At 52.5% G+C, this 21,396-nt stretch overlaps 4 protein-coding genes and 2 pseudogenes across 4 annotated transcripts; 3 read left to right on the top strand and 3 right to left on the bottom strand.

Annotated features, from left to right (window-relative positions):
• Window positions 1–3,670: 3,670 nt before the first annotated feature.
• Window positions 3,671–5,292, top strand: SAPIO_CDS0463 (Uncharacterized protein; the record flags this gene model as incomplete). The annotated part of the gene is made up of 2 exons (XM_016783235.1): window positions 3,671–4,360; window positions 4,435–5,292. 2 exons carry the CDS (start codon window positions 3,671–3,673, stop codon window positions 5,290–5,292), a joined length of 1,548 nt encoding a protein of 515 aa, XP_016646435.1.
• Window positions 5,293–6,956: 1,664 nt separating this feature from the next.
• Window positions 6,957–9,212, bottom strand: SAPIO_CDS0462 (annotated as a pseudogene; the record flags this gene model as incomplete).
• A 1,733-nt stretch (window positions 9,213–10,945) lies between these two features.
• SAPIO_CDS0461 (uncharacterized protein) lies at window positions 10,946–12,679 on the bottom strand (the record flags this gene model as incomplete). The annotated part of the gene is made up of 10 exons (XM_016783234.1): window positions 10,946–10,988; window positions 11,055–11,474; window positions 11,585–11,722; window positions 11,835–11,872; window positions 11,933–11,970; window positions 12,073–12,202; window positions 12,311–12,333; window positions 12,392–12,477; window positions 12,536–12,567; window positions 12,647–12,679. The coding sequence occupies 10 exons, from the start codon at window positions 12,677–12,679 to the stop codon at window positions 10,946–10,948; spliced, it is 981 nt and encodes a 326-aa protein (XP_016646434.1).
• A 2,507-nt stretch (window positions 12,680–15,186) lies between these two features.
• On the top strand, window positions 15,187–16,361 carry SAPIO_CDS0460 (Nad binding rossmann fold-containing protein; the record flags this gene model as incomplete). The annotated part of the gene is made up of 2 exons (XM_016783233.1): window positions 15,187–15,221; window positions 15,293–16,361. 2 exons carry the CDS (start codon window positions 15,187–15,189, stop codon window positions 16,359–16,361), a joined length of 1,104 nt encoding a protein of 367 aa, XP_016646433.1.
• A 315-nt stretch (window positions 16,362–16,676) lies between these two features.
• On the bottom strand, window positions 16,677–18,182 carry SAPIO_CDS0459 (annotated as a pseudogene; the record flags this gene model as incomplete).
• A 1,610-nt stretch (window positions 18,183–19,792) lies between these two features.
• SAPIO_CDS0458 (uncharacterized protein) lies at window positions 19,793–21,312 on the top strand (the record flags this gene model as incomplete). The annotated part of the gene is made up of 4 exons (XM_016783232.1): window positions 19,793–20,004; window positions 20,061–20,304; window positions 20,382–20,830; window positions 20,952–21,312. The coding sequence occupies 4 exons, from the start codon at window positions 19,793–19,795 to the stop codon at window positions 21,310–21,312; spliced, it is 1,266 nt and encodes a 421-aa protein (XP_016646432.1).
• Window positions 21,313–21,396: the final 84 nt, after the last annotated feature.

Genomic DNA, 21,396 nt, shown 5'->3' with positions numbered 1-21,396 from the left:
CAGCATCCCGCTAGAAGGTTATTTTGGTCGTCCGCAGGAGGATGCACCCTGGAGAAGCTGCCACCTGCCAAGCATGGCTACGGAAGATGGCACCGGGGCAAGGGGAAAGACCGCCTCGCCGACCGCACAATTGGCCTATCACATGCGTCTGGCGATCAACGAGTCAACCCGCCTCAAAAGTTCTCTGGGCGTCGGTGACGAAATGGTCCTCAGGAAGTAGCGATGGGATGGAAAAAATGTAGGGCAATCGGGAAGGTGCCTTGCAATTTGCAACCTTGGTGCACGTGCGCCTGTGATTGGTTGCATCGAAGCTGGTGATAGCTTCAACTTGGCTTGGCATACATCGGCGATGCTTTTCTTCTGGAAAGTGGAAGAAGGCGGGAAAATATCCGCTGCGACCCTCAAATGCCTGTCTCTAAGCTGGCCATACATAATACGGCAGATTACTTTGTAAAAGCAAGCGAGGATGCACTGTATCGCAAATTGGACGTCGGAAGCTATCCGACACTGGCGAAAACGGACGAAGTCTCTCTATCTCCAGACCGAAGCTGAGAAAGAGCCCACTTTGCTGCATTAAGTTGAAGTGTTCTATTTATGTACAGTACACATAACTTCGTCCATGCACCTTGATGTCTCCGGGTTCAAGCACCGCCTCTTGGATGCAGCCTCGCAGTCAAAATGGAGACAGTTGAGGGCCTCGAGTCAGTTCCACCGAAACTAGAAACTAGCTCTGGGTCGGCGTAATATTTGTCCTCACTTATGTTTCCTCTCTCCTCCCCTTGCTAGTTGTGGGTGCGACGCCGCTTCCTTTCTTACTTCTCACTTCGTACGAAGTACTTCGTAGAGTGCACCTTCCCAAGAGTTGCTGGTTCTTGGCTCCTTGTCATGTGTTATATATGAAAAATCTGGCCCTGGATCCCCAACGTCTGGTCGAGCCGTGCCGCACTGCTTACAAACCACTTCCGCAAGGCGCCGGCGTGGAACCCGGTCTGGTCAAACCATGAGGCGTGGAGCAAATTGGGAAATGGGAGTTGGGAAAGGGAATTTGAGAATTGGGGAGGGAAATGTGGGAATTATTTTTTTCGTTGTTAGATTACCTATTATTTTACTGGATGATTTCCCTTCGTTGCGGTGGGGCAATTGCTTGCTCGGACGCTCTTGAGGTTGTGATATTTACAGGCTGGAGATGTTTGGATTGGGGATGGGGTTGAAGGCTAGGAGAGGACACTTGGAGAGGTCATCGGTTCGAAACTCGGACGGGCTTTCGTACCTAGATTTTTTTTAATGCCCTTCTGGCTGGCTTCACTGCGCGGTCGTTGAAGACTTGGTCGAGGGTTGATAATCTAGCGGTGGATGGAAAACGAGACCGATTGGCCATGCACTCGTCATATAATGTGGAATCCCGAAACAAAGGTGCCGGCGGAGGGGGGCGAAAGTTGGAAGAACACTCTAATCGGCGAGAGGAAGTATCACAGCCGCTTCCTGCTGATACGAATTCGATAACCTCGACTGGACATCGCAATAATCCAGATTCCGCAGAGTTATATTTGCCGGCTCCGTCTTACGAATGGGAGGTGGGCTTGAGATGGGATCGACAAGATCTAACACCTTAAATCTCCTCCCGCTGTCGAGTCGACGATGTCTCGGTCTCGGGCTCTACGCAGCAAGCTACGCGCAATACTGATGGAATGGAGTTGTACAACCCGTCCTATGTTCATGGCGCGGGAAATTCCCTTTCCGGCAACCATGATCCTCGATGGCGAATTCCATTATCCAGCCGAATAAACTTGGGTCCTTCAGCTCCTGCGCTCCGGACATATTTGCGGGTATCTCCCGAATCCTTCGGGGGTTTTACCAGTTGAGGGCAAAGATAAGGGTTGCCTCGCTTCGCCGCAGAAGAGTCGCACTGGAACCCGAGGAGACAAAGTGTGGCGTATCACTCACTGTTATCACTCGCTGGTATGACGTACGAAATCGCAGCTGTTGTTTCCGTCGTCCAAGAGAGGAGAGAGGTCGGAGAGGCTTTCGCTATGGCGATAGCCCGCCATCCTCAAGAGTGATGGGTAGATTGAATTCCATCATCAGGCACGATACCTGTATTCTGACCTGGATTGGGTTCTCGCGAGCTTCGGAAGAAAACTGGTCTTGCTCTGCACTCTCCCACGAGAGACGTTTGACATCAGACTTCACCGGGCTTCATCCCCATCACAACGAGTACTGGGAAAGAAAAAGCCAAGCTTTCCAGGATTTTACCGTCACGACAGATGATACAACAAAACATTGGGAGCATTGACTCAAATGTATTAGCCTGTTCGAGTTGGTCCTTTTTCTTCGTGGTCTTCTCTCCTGGTCTAATCCAGAACCAGAACCAGATGTGTGGAAACTCTCGAGGATCAGCGCCGTCCAAATCGTCCAATTTTCCGATAGGCTCATCCAGAAAACAGGTGCCCCGGAACCATTCCCTATGATCTCCCCGAGGCAGAGTGAACAGCGGATAATTTCCTACCACTTACCAATTCTGTGCGCCATCCTCTTTTTTACCCCGCCAGCTGTTTCAGGATGTACCTCCGTCTGGCCTTGCTTAGGTTCCCGCCGCCACCGCATCGGTTGAGAAAAGGAAAGGTTCGCTTCCTCTCCCGCTTCGAGACTTGGAATGAGGTGATCTCCGACACGCGACATCGTTCGAGCCAATGAACCGACCCCATATCTGGGGATATTCGCACCTGTAACAAAAGCGTCATTGGTAAAATGCCCCTCACATTGCGGCCTGCCTTCTATTGTCTCTCTCTGAGCGCCTCATTTCTGGTTCGGGGCTTGCTGTAGGCTGTACTTCAACCTCAGGCTATTTTCAAGTCGTAACGAGGGCGGAACAAGTCGTCCCATTCTGTGCATTCTGTTCAGGTCGCAATCACCATGTAAGAGGTGATGCTTTTCTGGTACCGTTCAGGTTACTTCCCGCCTACCACCTTCCTAGCCCACGTTCGCTCAGACTTGATCAAAGGCAACACAGTAGTTGCCTTGCGCATCTAACCTGACAAGTGATCGACGGAGAGGTGTGGTGTACGGGTTTTACCTTGGAAGTGGTGTTTTCTCTCTTCTTGTCTTTCCGAGAGAACGACGAATGGAGCATCCTATAACGAAACAAATATTACACCGGGGTGTCAAGAGGAAGAAAGAAAACCTCCGTAAACCCTTGCAGCCCAGATCCCAGTCCTCTCCTCATGGCCGAGATATTAAGGGCGATCTCGCACATCCCGTTGTCTCCACTCATCCCTTTTTCGTCCATCTCCCTTCATCATTCTCTCTCTCTCTCCCTTTTACTTACCAGCCAAAAACACCTTAATCGAGTCTTTCCGGGGTTTTCTCTCGGAGACATAATGGTGTAGTTTGCTGTTGGAAAGAGTCTGAGTTGTCTGGGAGTAGTGGCATCTTGTGTTGTTCATATGCACACACACTCGCGCTGAGCGCGCATACATACATATTCACTCACATTTTCTTCCTTCACTTCTCTGTTGGATATTCTCCTGGTATCTGTGATACCTTCTTTATTTCATTCTTTTCTGCCCTCTAAAGATCAAGGACGGAGCAGCAGCGCCTGCGCCGAATTCACCACAAACACTCGTTACTATCTTACGGAATCGCGGACGGGACAGTCTACGAGAATCAAAAAATGGAGTTTGTAAATGAATACGATACGAATCACTCTCCCGGGGATCTCGAGCCTCTACCTGCATATCTTCGACATGGCCTCGCGGCGATGGGGACGTTCGGCGTCCTGTCTTTCATAACGAGCACCACTCTAGCAATCATCGTCGCCTACAAGATAATAATATGGCAGATGCCAAGCAAGGACTCGAAGAAAGACACCAACGAACGACCCGAGTCCCCGGAGGTCTTCGACCACAACGGCTTCCTAGTACCGACGCGTCCTTTGAGTCCTCTAAAGGAGGAGGATGTACCACCGGAGAAGGAGACTTTCTGGACTAAACTCAAGAATGACCCGCCGAACCAGTTTCTAATTCTCATCCTGAATCTCTTCCTCGCTGATGCTCAACAATCCGTGGCCTTCCTCATCAGTTTCGATTGGCTTGCGAAGGACGCCATTCATGTTGGGACGTCGGCTTGTTGGGCGCAGGGCTGGTTCATCTCGAATGGCGACCTCGCTTCGTCCGTCTTTATCACTGGTATCGCCATCCACACGTATCTCGGTGTGGTCAAGGGCTATCGGCTTCCATCTTGGGTATTCTATTCATCTATTGCTGCGATGTGGACTTTTGTTTACCTTCTCAATTTCTTGGCTATTGTCATCACCAAGGATGGAGAGGGAGTTGGGGGACTCTTTGTCCGAGCAGGCGCATGGGTAAGCCGATACCTGCAAAATGCCTCACGCGCATGGTAAAGGAATCTAACGCATATTTTTTTTTCTCTCTCTAGTGCTGGTGGAACCCAGCTTTCCAAGACATGCGGCTTTACTTCCACTATCTATGGATCTTCACTTCACTAACCGTCACTGCGGTCGTCTACACCATCATCTTCTTCCATCTACGAGGACTGAAGAAGACCGGAGGCAGACCCAAGGTGAGGACTTCGACCCTCGGCCGCAGCAACTCGCGGGCAAAGCACTACCCGAACCCCGACCCCAACTGGCAGGCAAGACCCCCGGGCAGCCCCACGTCTCTTGCGACCTCTTTCGCGTCTTCCCTTTACAAAGAGTTGCCACCGATCCCGGACTCAGCCCGCCAGCAGACTTTCCTGCTCTACCCTCTCATCTACATCGTGTGCACTCTTCCGCTAGCTGCGGGACGTCTCGCATCCATGACCGGCAACGAGGTATCCCTCGCCTACTTCTGCTTTGCCGGGAGCGCTATTGCTTGCAATGGCTGGCTCGATGTCGCGCTGTACACCTACACTCGGCGAGCGATTCTCTTTGCCGATGGTCCGCCTACCCAAGACACTGGCATTGACACCTTTGCCTTTATGCGCACTCCTCCTACGCGCAAGTTTGGTAACGTCGTCATCGTGTCCGGTGGCCAGGTGAATCAAAAGGATAAGCGGCGATTCAAGGCGCAGGAGAAGTGGAATGAGAAGGTCGCCAACGGTGGGATGTTGGGCAAGTTAATGGGCGGGAAGAACCAGAGCCAGGACTCGCTTAAGGGGTTCGGTATGGGCAAGGGGGCGGTGATGGGTATGGCGATCCAGTGCGAGACGACGACGACTGTTAGCATCGAGTATGACACCAGCGAGGACAAGTTTGGCGCTGGCTCGGACGCGAGAACCCGCAAACTGGCCTAAGCTTTTCCCCTCACGTCTGGATGTTGCCAAATGCCAATTGCCTTCAGAGGGATTACACACTTCACTTCTTAATGTATTAATATCGGAATGATGGAATGAGTTTTACGGGATTTGGGAGGGTTCGGAAGGAAATGGATTTTGGGAACTGGATAGAAGAGCGGAATGTTCTCTTATCTGATGGCGCATGGTATCTTTCTTTTTCTTGGGAACTTGGAATACGAGCGAGGACTCGGATTTTGCAAGAAAGAAAAAAGCACAAAATGGCGGGTCATGATGTTGTCGTCTTGTTTTTCACAGAATACAGGTGGTTTACGGCTGGCGTGTGTGTATGATATACCCATTTCCGTTTCTTTTTCTACGTTATTTCGTTTTGAGCTCTTGACGAACAATATCAGAGCGTTGTGTGCAGTGTTCTTCGTTCTTGATCTTGATGATGATGCGAACTTGTCCTTTCACAACTTTCACTCTCAACCTCGGTCCAACGAGATAGAAGAACCTTGTTTCCCTTCACCCGCTTTGCTTTCTTCGAAAACCCCCTTGTCCTCTGCATCTTAAAAGTCACTCTACAAAGTACGAAACATCAAGTGGTTCTCGGGGCTGGCCAAAAGAGGAAGATTACGCGGGTCCAAGTGTCTGGCATGGCCGATCAACTTATGCGCTGCTCAATCGCGAGGTTCTTACTCGCCACGACGAATCTACAAACGAAATACGGAGAAATTTGTTAATCTCGCGAGAGAGAGGAAGGATTTTGATTGAAGATCTTCTGCTGCCCTCTTGCGTCGTCATGGAGAACTTAGCGAACTCAGGTGTCGGTCATCATTTGGCGCAACCTTTGAGCCTGATGTCCCTCTCGCGGATCAAAAGGTTTAAAATTACTTCGCTTCAGGGAGTTTTCAGTGGCTCAAGTTGTCAGAAATTCCGTGAATGATTTATTTCCATTCTTGCGTGGTGTGACGCCGGTGTTTCTGGAGAGTGAAGGACTCTCTGCAGGGGCGTTATCTGGCCACTTCTAGTCTTCGCTGTTTCAATGCTGGGCGAGTGTGAATTGCGGGGAGAGATAGGGGACCAGTCGGTTGGACGGATTTCTGGTAACAAGAGTTCGGTGGGATTGAAGCGTTTCAGATGGTTTGGTGACGAACGAGGGTCCGTGAGGCTGGTTCTAGAAGGACTGTCGAAGGTGTTTCAGGACGCTGGACTTTTGAGGGATGCGAGTGTTCTTGGTTCCGGCCGCTTGGTATGACGCTGAACCCAGTTGTTTCTTAAAACACTGGATAAACAAGGTGGCAATGGTTTCGCTGGCCTGAGGGGAGTATTGGACGATGTGGCTGGACTTTTGCGAGCCTGGTGGTCTGAGTATATCCTGGATAATGAGCTGGATAGGAGGATAGGACCTGAGACTCCAACATCCGTTTCGATACTTGAGCTGAGGAGTGAATAAGGCCATGAGTTCGGTGTGGCTTGAGAATGGCATCACTTGGGGCCGCCAACGGTTATGATTGTTCTGTCTTTATTTTATATCTGGTCGAGGAGGATGGACGAACGGCGGGAGGCTCGGTTGCTATTCCATCCCTCGAGCAGTCTTCAGGTACGTTCAATACTAGACATTGATTCTTTCCAACTCTTACGGCCCGATACAGCTCGGGGGTCAACACGAGGCCGGGTACCTATCGTATGGTTACGCTGCGCTGTCCCTTCTTGGTTGGGATTTCTTCATCGATGCAAACCCCCACGATCTTGTACTGAGCTATGGGATGGTTTCTGCGCACCAGCAAGTTCCCAGAACCTCCGGTTTCCACATAACCGTAGCTTTTCATGAAGTCCATAATGCCATGGGTGAATTCCTCTCTCACCAAGGCTCTACCCCAGGGCCACACTTGAGTAGACAACACGGGCTTCTCAGCCTTCGTCCTCCGGCAGCTAGTCGCATAGATCCGGTAGGACTCGACGTCACCCCCGAAAGCCACAAGGTTAAAGGCCTTCCCGACGTCTCCGACCTGCACCAACCCCAGTCCATCCCTTAGGACTATCCTATTATCTTTATCCAGGGCCGCGGAGGCATCGCCGAGGAAACTCTCCTCCACAGCGGTAATGGCCTCGAATATCAACGAAAACGGAGCGACGATCTTGCACCCGCAATTCACGGAAACTTCGCACAGGATGCCCGCCGTGCTATCGTTTTCAAGGCGGGAGTCGCAGCCGATTATGTCTACGAGCCTGTAGTTCATCGACAGGTTATGCGTCCTGAGGTACCGCAGGTCCGGGTTTTCCCAATAAGTGCCGCTCACGCATCGGTCCATCCACCCGGAGGGCTTCGCACTCGGGTCTGTCATCCTCCAGTGCGGCTGGAGCTTCTCGAGCAGTCTTTTCCTGTACTGAATGGTGTCGCTCCGGGGATCGAGAATGCATCCCAAGATGGTCGCGCATTGAACCAGGATCCTGCCGGTTTCGTCTTTGACAACGTTTGTGGGCTGGTCGTACGTGGGTATTTCTTCCCTGCTGAATAGGCCGGTGTTTACTTTCTTCCCGCAGTTGCAGCCCTTGAAGATGAACTGGAAGTCTTTGTCCTGCTCTTGCCTCTGCGTGAGTTGGATTCTCATGTACTTCCGCGGAGTACCTATGATGCCCGCCCTCGCTTTAGACTTGGCCCGTCCGTTTTTCTTCAGACGTCCGAGGTTAACCACGCCGGCGAAGCAGTCCGTAGTCATGGCCGTGTTGCTGAGGTTCTCTACCACAGGGATCCAATCCCATTGTCCCCTTTCCCCGCTGCTTATAGCTAGCTTGGTCCACGCATGGTCCGTCTTAATCGACAGCTGCTTAAAGAAGTTGAACGATATCCTATCCATGTCGCTCCCAGACAGGTCCCTCTCAATCTCTTCGGCCGTAAACAGTCCGCTAAAAATGCCCAGGAGACCCCTGAAAATGTCCACCGTCTTTCTGCTCTTCCGCGGCGTTATGGACACGGCCGAGAATATGTTGCTTATGCCCTTGTAGTTCTCGCGCCACCACCACGGGCCTCCATTGATAATGTCCGTCCTCGCCGAGCTGATGCCCTTGACCTGCGTCTGCAGCGCGTTGAGAACTAGGTTATCCTCCTCTATTACTCTCAGGATGGCGTTGACTGACCCAGTCTTTAAGTACCTGCACTTCAATATCCACTCCTGGAGCTTATACGCCTTGTCCTTGGCGTCCGTGGCAAGATCCATCCACACGGGGAACTCCCCGATGCAAGATATGTCTTGCGGATTTATTCCCCACATGGTGATGTTCTTCCCCAGAATCATTTCCTGGAACGTCCACATCCTCGAAAAGTACAAGTTGTCGAACAATGTCCTGACGCGGTTGATGCACGTCGAGTAGCAGTTCAACACGCCCATATCCACGGCGGCAGACCTCACCGTTGCTTGGTCCACCTCAAAGGCCCAATCCTCCTTCGCCCAATCCTCCAGCCGCCTGACCAAGTTATCCGAGAGGCTCAAGGCTTCAGAGGCCAGCGCCGCGCCGCCGATGTGGGAGAGCACGTGGTCGAGGAACTTTAGGCTGTCGACAATGTCCTGCGGGTCCCACACCTCCGACATGTCGACGAGGATGTGGCATCGGCGCGCGTTCTTGTAGTACTCGTACATTTTGGCTATCTCGATCGATTTTTCTTTGTCGTCACCCTGGTTGATGCATACGCAGTCAACCCAGAGATGTTCGGTGCTGGAACTCTCCATTAGGCGTTTGATGTCTTTGAGCTTGTCGGGCGATATCTTCACGGGCCAGTCTACGCCGGGGATGTTGCAGTCGTACGAGTCGACCTCTTTGCCCCAGGTGTAGGAGATTATGTCGAATGTTTGTATATTGTACGGGCGGGGGTCGAAGACGAACAAGTTTCCGTCTTTCAGGCCGAGGAGCCTCAAGGGGAGGTCGGTCGATGACATGGCGGCAGCGCGTAAGATTCTAGAATGGGATATGGCCCGGGAGTTTGGAAAGGTTTAGAAAGAGGATATTCACAGGCCTCGATTAAGAAGCATTGCGTGTCACCAAAGAAAAGCAGGGACACTATCATCTTATGTTTACGTTGCCGGAAGGGGTTTTTACCAGCCAGCCTGCTCGCCCTGCGTGAAGCAAAAGCAATTTTATTCTGCCTGGATGATAGGTTGGAGGCGACGACTAGACGACGCCACAGCTGAGATTGATGCATGGGTGTGAATTGGGGTTGAAGGCGCGTACGAAGAGATGCAGACCGATGCACTTCGCCACTAAAATGTGCAGGGTTCGCCGTCGCGATCGAGCTTCAGGATTGGACAGGACAGGGAAGGGGGCGGCATATTGGAGATTTTAGACTTCGCAGTTCTCCAATGCGACCCCGGATGTGAGTGAATTTTGATAGAATTTGCTTCGCTTTGTTTGAAATGTATTCTGAATTCAGTGTTGAACGTTTGTCGCCGCTTGCTCACTCGCATCTACGACGGATCTCTTGGCCTCGGCCTCCTGTTTATAGATCGAGTGTGCTTGAGGCCAACAATAATACATATCAGAACTCCTGCAACCGCCGGTATACTATTATTATTTGGATGTTCTTGCAACACATCGATGCGCGGAACAGACTGGATTAAGAATGCCGTAAGACTTGTTTGCCCACCAGGCTGGAGGCCGCCCAGCCTGGTCATGGACTTCATCGCTGTCGGAAGCAAACCGGGGTGCGACTTGCGAGTTTTCCCGAGACAGACACTTCAAGACTTCATCACTTCAATCGGGTTCGCCTTTAATATGCTTACAGAATACCAATACATGCTCTGTACGCTAAAATACGCATCCTATCTTCTCCTAAATTCATCCACCCCCCTCTCCCCCAAGAACAACGCATCCTACGTCAAAGCCAACAAGAGCACCAACACCATCAACGGCGGAACACCCTTTGAACTTTCCACATACACCAACTATTTCCATGGTTCTGCACCCGTCAAGTCCTCATAAAGCCACTGCCTTCCTTGCCCAGATCTATCATGGTACATGGCGGCGGGAGCAGCGGCCTTGTATGCGTCTTCGACTTCGCGTTGAAGGTTGGGGAGTGCCACTGGACGCATGTAGGGCGAGACGGATCCCCAAGTTCTGTCGATACGTAAGGCTGCGGCTTCTATGAGAGCGGCCCGCCGGGTCAGCAGTGGGTGGTTTTGTTGGTCGTCTTGCGGGGCCATCACCGATGTAGGAAGAGTCGATATTAACGGGAAGAAAGTCACGAAACGTACCTCCGAAGCGGTTGATAGTTTGCTATTCCAATGGCCGAAGAATACTTACACTTCAAGGCAATAGCAAATACAGATTACCCCTGGTTCTGCATTGAGGGTGAAGGGCTTGGCGCAGCGAGTCGGAGCTAAGAGACTGAAGCTGAAACGCAAGCCTGGGGAATCTACAGACGAGGCTAATAGACGGAATGCATATCGTCTATAAGGAGTGAACAAGTGAAAGGTATGGTATCAAGATAAAGTTGACTCGCTGGAGGAAAAGTAACGAGTCTAATCAATACTCCAAGCCCGCCTCAGCGCAATCCGTGTCGTATATCAATGCGATGCTATACTCTCGCGATACACTGAAACCAAGCCTCCACAAGAATGTTGCTTCGTATCCTAGTCGTAAGTGCGTAAGTATGCTACGCCGGTGAGGCCGCTCCTTATCCCTCCTGCTCCTCGGGTTTCTGCCCAAAACAGACATAACTACACAAGAAGTTAGCTTCCAGCCCAGTACCATCTCAATGCATTCACGAGGGGACGCCAACGTACAAATCCATAATGGCATGCACAGTATTACTCTGCAACTCCTGCCTCACCTTCGCCAACAACACCAAAACTTGTTCCTCCGACCATCCAAGCACATCGCAAAACAACCTTAGTGAGAACGCCTCCAGCCCATTCAAGACCTGCGCGATGTTCAGCCGGCCCACCTCCTTGAGCACGGGGTCCTTGGGCCAGGTGCCGATGGGGAGCTTGAACCTCCTGCTCTGCACGTGCTGGAATCCGGCGTCCTTGACCCAGCCCTCGAGTTTGGGGCCCGGATTCGGCTCGCGGCCGATAGCTCTGGCTGCGTCGAGGAGGGTGGTGATCCATTTGTGTGTGGAGTGGGCTTCGGTGAGGGATCCGTCCTCTGCGTAGTAGGTGAGATCGAAGTCTTGGAACTCGGCCCAACCTCCGGAAGCAAGATTGCTAGTGTTGCGTGGTCAGAAGAAAGAAAAAAAAAAAAAAAGAGAAGGGGGGATGTCGTCATTTTTATAATTTCTGAGCCAGCTGTGAATAAAATGTCGTGTAACACTTACCTATATACTGTCTTGGCGAATTTAGGCCAGTCAAGGATGCAACATGTCATGTAGCGACTGAAGATGTAGGTGAAGGGGCTGCTGTGAACCCATTCGCTCTCTACGTCGTCGACTTCGAACTTTAGGTTTGGTGGAACCCTAAGCAGCATCCGGGTCAGTCACTTGGACATCCATGGCGCCTCAAAAATGGGTCAAGGCTCTTCTGAGGCTGAGGCGGGAGAGAGGAGACTATGGTGGGATGAATCCATACCACGAGGGCTGAATGGCACTGAGGTCATTTCCGAGGACCTAATCGACCATCAGTATCTATCAGTCAGGGAGGTCAAACTTGTTTCATAGAATACGCACCTCAGCATTCGGATACGTATCGGCGATTTCGAAGGCCCCTTAGGATTTGTCGTCCAGTTAGTGAGCGAGTCGCTCACAATACACATACCATATTCGAATAATATAGTGGGTGAGGCTAGACAAGGGGAAACACAACGTACAGATGCCGGTGCCTGTACCAATATCCAGAACCCGCTGGGACTTTTCCCAATCAATAGGAGCGAGGAAAAGCTTGTCCCCAATACCCTTGACCATGACGAAGTGAGAGAGATCGAGCCGGTCAATCTCTTGCTGGGGTGGCGCCGGTTTGTTAGCGTTCAACGGGGGAGCGACATACGGGCACCCTCCGAATCCCGGCCACAAAATCGATGGGAGTTGACTTCAATGACACGCACTCACCTGGTCATTAGGGAGAACGTATGCTTGAAGCTGTCAGCAACAAATCGGTGCGGCAATGTATGATGAGTTACGATTACGCACATCCCGACTTCAGCTTGTGGTAGCGGCGGCCATGTTCGATTGGGTAGTTTAGAACGCTCGAATTCAATGAACTTGTTGAGAGAGCACTAGCGGATGTCGTGCGTTAGAGGGAATTGTGTGGTAGCGTCGTAATATAAAACATACATCTCGTCGATGACAGAATCGCCGTCAAGGACCTATCGATTGGAGCTGTCAACGCCGGGTCTGACAAACGCGGAACGGGTATGTCTTGGGATGGCACAAAGGCATGCTTACTGCTTCGTCAACCTCTACAGAATGGCCCGTCATTGCGACTTTTTAGATGGTTAGGGGCGAGCGGAAAGGAGGAGATCGAGAGGGTAACACGGTTGCAAGAGCTAATAGTTGACGGTTGGTATAGTTGGGAGGGTGAGGAATGGCTAGTAGTGGAACAGACAGCTCGCAAGTATTCAGGGCCGAAGGTCATTATGAGCGCGACATACTGCGGGGGAATTTGGAGCGCAGGATCTTGAGAGAACGATTCCTCCATACTCTCAGACCACAAGTGACAGAGCTAAAACAGGATGAACGGGCCAACCCGTGGGTTATTGCGAACCTTTCAACCTCGAAAGCATGTCTGTGGGCAGCCCAACAATGCAATCTTAGTGGGGTGTGGCGTCGAGGAAGTTAAAGTAGGGAAGTAGTGATCCTGACGCGGGTTGCAATTGGCCGAGGCTCCTTTTGCATGTATTCGCATGCAGTGTGCACCGGAGTCCCTTCCCCGAATGTAATGAGAACTGGGCTAAGGCAAGGTCTGCAAACAATCAGTGACTATGCCGCTCGACTTGGCTAGGGCTTGAAATCCTTCGAAGAGGCATGCCGCGCGGGATGAGTTTGGTATGAGGCAAGGTATAGATAGGTGTTGATGGAGCGAAATCGAAGAGGATGAGATGTTGAGTAGAAATGACGGGTCGTTACAAAGTGATCAGGGCGAAACCCAAGTAAAACCAGCGCCAACGAGATATTAACACACTTTGTAGGCTCAGAAGCTGGGATTCTGGCTTTGGACAGAGAATTCGCAGCAGTGTTCCGAACAGCCTTTGAGCAATATACTTTTCTTCCTCTCTTTCCCCTTCCTCGGGCTTCCCGTTTGGGACAGCCTATCGAAAGGACACAACGGTATCCTGTGTTCCCGTTCCCTTGACCAGTTCCCACCTTGTGCTGGCCAACCTGCGTCGTCCACTTCATAACTGCGAGATGGGAGGTGCAGACTTGAGTTGCCGCATTCGACTAGACTGGAGCTAAAAGCGGCAAACTACTGTAAGGCATGCTGCCTCGAGATCAGCGGGCAGGGGTGCTGCGGGTCGATCGTATTCGTCGATAAGCTAGCGTACATCAATGCCTTCATCCCAAGATCCTTACGAAGTATGGATGGATAAACAGTTTGTTTCTGACAACCCCGAGACGAGGCATTAAGCCTCATTCCCCGGCGCCGCTAGGGACAGCCGAGAAAGACGATGACTTTTTTTTTGCCCATCTCGTTCTTGACGCAATCCAGTGCGGCAGAATAAACCGCGTTGCGATATTCCACATCCCCCAAACGAGGGGCACATGACTTTCCCCCTCTGCATACCTTGCGCGGCGTCCGATTCTGAAGAATATAAAATCAGCCATCACCCTAAAAACGCCAAAATAATTGATCGCCCTTAGCCAGATCGAGTCACCAGGGAAATCCCGGAGGGAATGCTTGAAAAGAGAGCGAAAAGAGGCGTGGATGTGGGGCAGCAGCGGCAACCATACATTTGCTTATTCCGCTGATTGACACTTTCTGGAAGAGCCGCCAAGGGGACCGAACGAAGCCAATACAGGCCGATCCGCCCTCGTTGGTCCTTAACCAAATCAGAACAGGTTCCAGGATGAGTGGATACCTAGGTGTAGATTTCGACGAGAAACCGTCCTAAATCCGGGTTGAACTCGCCCTAATTGGAGTGTGGACATGCATTAAATCAATTGCTGTCTTCTAGCCCAGTCGTGGAAACATTCCGGAGGCAGCCATTGAGATGAAACAATTGAACAGGCGGTCGCTGAGGGAGGCACAGGGAGCACAGAGTCCGTTGTTCAGTTATGCGCTCTCAACGAGGAGACCGGCCCATAACGTTCCTGAGGACCCCCCTTCATTTTCCCCCTCTTGTCATGAACGGCGGCTGACTGAATCTTGGAACGGCTCCTCCCTTCTTGACGAGAATTGAACGAGATGAACTAGAAGTCGAGTCTGATCCAATGCAAGTAATGCTGCCCTGTTTGAGGCAACTGGAAGGTCCAGCCGAATGAGCTATCAATTCAAGGCTGGTACAAGTCAGGTACAGAGTAAACTTCGAAGTTTGACATCAAACTAGTGCTCCACCATTGACTTAGTACAATTCGACTCCAACCACTCGGCGACGAGAACCGAGGGGAAACCCTTCCAGATTCGGCGTAGAAGGCCCGTAGACTTCGGTCGTACTCCGGGCGCTCCTTCCGTTGTCCAATCCAAAGGAACGTGGCACTCGGTCTTTTCGGGGGAAGGAAAGGGAAGTCAATTAAGTCCCGGGCTCTCTCGCTCTTGCTTGGAGATTTGGAGCGGGGGCGGGGTAGAATTCGATGAGGTCATCACGGCAGCTACAAAATGCACCTTCAGCCCAGGATGAGGGGGAATTGGGTGTTCCAACTTTTATCGTGTCTATTTCATCGTGAGATTTAATCGGATTCATTTATTCTTCCCCTCTCCTATCTCTCGCGATTGCTGTTCACTTCAGACATCTGCATCTTCTCGGGCCCCAACTACGATCAATAACACAATGGCACCCCTCAACGTTGGCATCATTGGCTACGGGTTCGTCCACCTCTCTCATCTCTCTGACATCTCATCCCCTTGAACAAAACTAACTTGCAAACAATCTCCAGCCTCTCCGCCAAAGTCTTCCACATTCCCTTCATTGAAGCCTCCCCCCTGCTGACCCTCCACACCATCGTCCAACGCAACCCCCCAGCCAACCCCGAGGCGACCGGCCTCTCCGCCCCCGCCGACCACCCTTCTATCACCCACCACCGCACCATCCCCCCTCTCCTTTCCGACCCCTCAATCGACCTCATCATCATCACCACCCCACCAGACACCCACTTCGCCCTAACGACCGAAGCCCTGCGCGCCGGCAAACACGTCCTGGTCGAAAAGCCCTTCGTCCCCACCTCCGCAGAAGCTCGCACCCTCGCCCAAACCGCCCGCGACTCGGGCAAGTTCCTCTGCGTGTTCCAGAACCGTCGCTGGGATGTAGATTTCCTCACCGTGCGGGACCTCGTGGAGAAGAAGACGCTGGGGGACCGGATTGTTGAGTTCGAGACGCACTTTGATCGGTATCGGCCCGTGGCGCCCGCAAAGGGGTCGAGCTGGAAGGCGGGGCTGGGTGCTGAGCAGGGCGGTGGGCCGTTGTATGATCTGGGAACGCATCTGATTGATCAGGTGTATTTCTTGTTTGGGTTGCCTGAGAGGGTCTTTGGCAAGTTGACGACGCAGAGGGAGGGCGGAGATGATGAGCCGGATACCGTCACGGCTATTTTGACGTACCCCCGAGGGGGACCCAGCGTGCATGTTAGGATTTCTGTCATGTCGGCCCAGACCCCCCAGCCTAGGTTTAGGATCAGGGGTAGTAAGGGCACGTTCGTCAAGTCTGGGCTCGATCCCCAGGAGCCGCATTTGAGGAGCGGCGGGTCCGTCACCGACGAGGGCTTCGGCAAGGATTTGTATCCTGGGACGATATATCTTGCGAATGAGGACGGGAGCCTTGAGCCTGGGAGGACGTGGGCGGGCGTCGAGCCTACGGGGTATGGGGCGCTGTTGGAGGGGTTTGCGGAGGCTATTACGAGTGGGGATGCGTCTAAGGTACCTGTTAAGGCGGACGAGGCGGCGGATGTGTTGAGGATCGTCGAGGCAATCCAGGAGAGCTCGAGGACTGGGGCCGAAGTGAAGTTGTAGTCAGACTCTCTCAACCTGTAATTTTATTCACAAAAGGTTGTCTCTCATAAGAATCAAAAAAGGATGCAATTCTTCAAATTTTGAGATTTAGTAAAACAAGAAACGCTCTACTAAGTATATAAACGCCAACCCATGCTGAGAAACTTGGAGGGTATCTTCTTCCACAAGCCGTTCTCACCACCGAAAACTCTTACACGCTGTTTTACCTCTTACCCCTCCAGAAACTCGCACACGCAGGTATGCCTCTCTTCCTGCTCCAAAAACTCATACACGCTGTTGCTTGATCTCTTCCTCCCCAACACACCAACTCCCCTCTCAAGCCCCCGTCGGCGTCTCCCCAAACGGATAATTAAACTTCAACAGCCCATTCAAACCCCCAACCCACCCATCATCATCGTCCCCCGCCCTCTCCGAATCGCCCAACGACGGAACCCTTATAACGCAGGGTACGCCGCCCCTCCAACCTCCGTCGGCCTCGGCGATGGTCTCCTCGCCTTCGACGCGAATCTCCCTACCGATGCTGACGTTGGCGCGTCTCTTACCATCAACGCTGACCTCGAGGGCTCGTCCGCGATTCTTCTTACTAAGCTTCAGGACGACTTTGGTGTTGGAAGGGATGATGAGGGGTCGGAAGCTGAGGCTTCGGGGGCAGATCGGGGTGATGAGCATGGATTTCACGAGGGGGTGGACGATGCAGCCGCCGGCGCTGAGACTATAAGCGGTGGAGCCTGTGGGCGAGGAGACGATGATGCCGTCGGCTACGAGTTCGGTTAGGAAGTGGTTGTTGAGGTAGATGTCCATGATGACGAGGTGGGGTTCTGGGCCGCGGTGGATCAGGAGTTCGTTGATAGCGTGGATCGATTCGGGCGTCTGCGGGGTTTGGTGTACGGGGTCCGCGCGGACGTCGTTAATGTCTGGTAGGAGATCTTGGTCCGGGTCGGAGAGGCTCGTGGGCATGAGCTCATGGTTGAGGTTCGCTCCGGAGGAATCGTAGAGGCCGACCTTGAGCCGGTGGCGCAGGAGCATCTTGGATCCGCGCTGCATGCCGAGACTCTGGCCTCGTGCTAGGTCCCAGCCCGAGGGCTGATCGTCAACGCTCCTCGTAATGCGTGGCTTCTCTTCACCCGCTGGAGTCTTTCCGGCCGCGGCAATTCTCGTGTGAGGGCCCTGGAGATCCTCTACGGGGACGCCGCTGCCGCTCATGTATACCTCCCTCCACGCGCGTTTGTACTCTTCAAACTTCCACTCGCCCAGGAAGCCGAGGGTTCCCATGCTAAAGGATAGAATTGGGGGCACTGACTCCTCGAGGCTGAAAAGGCTCGCGGCACGTAGTATCGTACCGTCGCCTCCCAGCGTCGTGACGATGTCTACTTTGGACGGCAAAACGGTAGTTGTGCCGTAGGCCGTGTAAATCGGAAAGGGGAGGGATTCGTGGATTTCTTGTGCGATTTGCGGCTCGAATACTAGGTTGAGTCCGGGGTAGCTGTTGTAAAGGTACTTTGCGAAAGCTATGGCCGAGAGTATGACCTGCGGTGCTCTCTGCTTGGGGATGAGGAGGACGTTTCGGGGAGGCTGAGGCCATTGGAGGGTGAGGAGATGGGTGTTGGGCTTTTCTTCGTACTTGGGGACTATTCGGTTGGGTAGGGAGGAGAGGTCAAGAATTTCTCGTCGGGGTGGTGTTGATGAGAAGTTCCGGCGATTGCGCGGGCGTATCGATAGAAGGCATGGGAGGCGGGGCGTCCTGCTCCGGACAGGGATAGAGAGCCAGGACGGCGGGACCTGAGAGGGTGGTCGGAAAGTACGGAGGGGTATTCGACGCATAGTTTCTTCTGGAATCAAAGGACTTTTCTGATATAAAGGGCTAATGAGATCTCGCTACGGCAGAAAAGCGGTGGGGGGAAACAAAGCAAATGGCTGCTGTCAGGCGAGGTCGATAACGAGAGGATGACGCTGTTGCCAAGCATTGGGGACTCGACTCTTAGGAGGGAAACACGTCGAGATGTTGGAGAATCGGAATCTGGGAGATTAAATAGGTGTCTCCTAACTAAGCTGATACTGAGAAGAGGCGGATCTAGCTGCTGAGGCCTTCGTTTGAGGCCGCTTGTAAGCTAAGTGAATGTTGAGCTGTCGTGGAGAAAAAAGAGTCAGCGCAAGCAGAGAGGCGAGCTACTTCGTCTTGGGGAGATTTTTGATAAGCGATAAGCGGACAATGTGGAGGAAGGAGTGCTCAATGCTCAGGCCAATAAGGCGGGAGGTAATTGTCGAGCTTGGTTTCTAAACCCCGCATTCATTGGTCGCTGAACACGGCTCGGTCCACTGTTGGATTGGGGAAAGAGTGGGTGGACACTGGACAGGCAGGTCAGTGCACATGTTGCACTGGACAGTGACTCGTTCCTGATGGAGAAATGGAGAAATCGAAATCACATGCTCACCCATCCAACTGGGCGCAGCTGCAAGTCCAGGTCGTCCTGCCGGCATCGGTGCCTCGCCCGAGCCTCGAGTGATTCAAAGGTACCTGTGTATCTGTGTATACACAGGTACATGAAGTCAAACGTGAAGAAGTACTTCGTAGCTTCTCGGAATTACGTCACAAGCAGTGCACGAAGAAAGTTCCTCCCGACTCCTCTTTCAAGCCAAGGCCAAAATTCCACGGGCCATCTGAAAGAACAAGCAAGTATCCGGTCGGCGAATTTTAACCTTCAAAGGGAGGGTAGGATTGGATTCCTGGCATCACACAAGTAGCGTTTAAGCATTTCGGCACAGACCCAGACAACCATCTCGCAGGAAAATCAAGCGGTCAGCTGCAGGCATCAATTGACCAGCCCCGCGCCCGAGCTCAGTTGACGCCAACAACTCCGGCCCTCCGAGTTGGCCTCACCTTTCTCCAGTTTAAGCTGCATTGGCATTCCCTCTTTTAAGCTCATCCTCTTCACACCCCTGTCCCCGTGTTCCTGGGGAGGTCCAAGGACCAAGGTCACCCACCTGAGCCCACCCTGAAAAAGTGGTCTTAAGTCCGTCCTTCTCACGAGGCCGAAGCTTCCGCGTCCACGATCCATTTTCCCTCGACCCCGCGGATGCCTGGTGCTATCGTTGCACCACTGGCACGTGTCAATCTGGATCTGGACAAACTCACTTCAGTGCGCTACACACTAGCACTAGACAGCTAAACGTCACCTATAAGTAGCTCGGGACCCGACTGGGTGGGGAGCATTGTCAGTACCATCGTTTTCGCACACCTCGCATGAGAGACAGTATATGAAGAGGGTATTCCCTCCCTTCCCCCTCTCTTCCCATCTCGAGTCGGTCCCTGGCCGCAAGTTCCCCTTATCAAGCTTGACCTGCCTCTCCCGTTCTTCGACCGACTCGCCGAAACTGGGTCGTAGAAAGTTATCACTCTCATCATACGGGACATCGTGATATCGTGAGGCGCGATGGAGACGGAGCTTAAGCACCGAAACGTCACGAAAACTAATGGGTCAGCCGTTCCCGCCACTCCGGCACCGGCGCCGGAAAAAGAAGCTGTCGCGTACCAGCCAAAGCCCGAACCCGAGGCGCACCCCGCCGGCGAGATCAAACATGGCCGCTCCGTACAAATATTCCGCGGTGTTACGCTGGGGATCTACTTTGGTCTATCGTGCCTTGCGTGAGGAATATTGCTTCTCCCGAGCCCTCCCAGTATCAACTGACCTTTTTTTCTAGCGTCGTATTGACCCAGCTCATTGGCGCACCGCTCTACTTTTTTGATCGCAATCTGTTCTATTCGTACATGGCTGTCACGAAGCAGTCCTTTGCACTGCTATCCATGTCTGTTACTCAGTGGTGGGGACCTACAGTCATGCGTATTAGCGGAGATGCGTCCGTAGCCGGCCAGATTCATCAGACCGAAGATGGTAGGGTCGAGTTTAGCTTCCCCGAGAGAATAGTTTTGATCGCCAACCACCAGGTACGAACCTCGCGCTGCTTAAGAGTGCCCACTGGAGCTCCTAGTTTCAGCCGTCGTGAACTGACATGTTGGTTTAGATCTACACGGACTGGCTCTACCTCTGGTGGGCCGGATACGCGAATAACCCGCAGATGCATGGCTACATCTACATCATTCTAAAGGAATCCCTCAAATATATCCCTGTCCTTGGCCAGGGAATGCTGTTCTACGGATTCATCTTCATGTCGCGCAAGATGGCTGTCGACCAGCCTCGTCTCGCCTATCGTCTTCAGAGGCTCAAGGAAGAACATATTGCGCCCGACGGTAGCAAATACTTGAATCCCATGTGGCTTCTTCTGTTCCCCGAGGGAACTACTGTCACGAAGAATGGACGAGCCAAGTCGGTCAAGTGGTCCCAGAAGATGGGCTACAGGGATCCCGAGCACGTACTGCTACCCCGTAGCACGGGCACGTTGTTCTGCTTGAGGGAGTTGAAGGGGACGGTTGAATACGTTTACGACTGCACCGTCGCCTACGAGGGCATTCCGTAAGTTCTTCTTCATCATTCTTTTTTTTTTTTTTTGCCTTTCTTTTCTTTTCGTTTTTTTTTCCCTCTTTTTCCTGCTTCCTGTTGCGAAGTAGCTTGAGCTAACGACACCTCGGCGCAGTCGAGGACATTACGGCGAGGACTTCTTTGGCCTCTCAAGCACCTACCTCCAAGGCCGTCCACCCAAGTCGGTCAACTTTTACTGGCGCCGATTCCGCGTCGATGACATCCCCCTCGAAGACGACTCCGAGTTCGACGCCTGGCTCCGTGAACGGTGGTACGAGAAAGACGCCCTCATAGAGGATTACCTCAACACTGGACGCTTCCCGCGCGCTACCGACGACATCGGCACCAACGGATACGTCGAGACCGAGGTTAGGACCAAGTATGCTGGCGAATTTACGAGGATCTACGTCGTTTTGGGCGCTGTCTATTTGATTTGGAGGATTTTGATGAGGATCTGGGCGAGATTTGCGGGCTGATGAAATATGGTTGAGGCGTCTTGGATAACATTTATGGGTGATAGATGGATTTCCTAGGTTGAGGGGGGTTAACGATTTTGGAAG

The sequence above is a fragment of the Scedosporium apiospermum genome, assembly GCF_000732125.1.
Source record: "Scedosporium apiospermum strain IHEM 14462 chromosome Unknown SEQ_SAPIO_0022, whole genome shotgun sequence".
NCBI classification, from domain to species: Eukaryota; Fungi; Ascomycota; class Sordariomycetes; order Microascales; family Microascaceae; genus Scedosporium; species Scedosporium apiospermum.
Note: the sequence above shows the minus strand (reverse complement) of the source record. Positions and strands in the feature narration are given on the sequence as shown.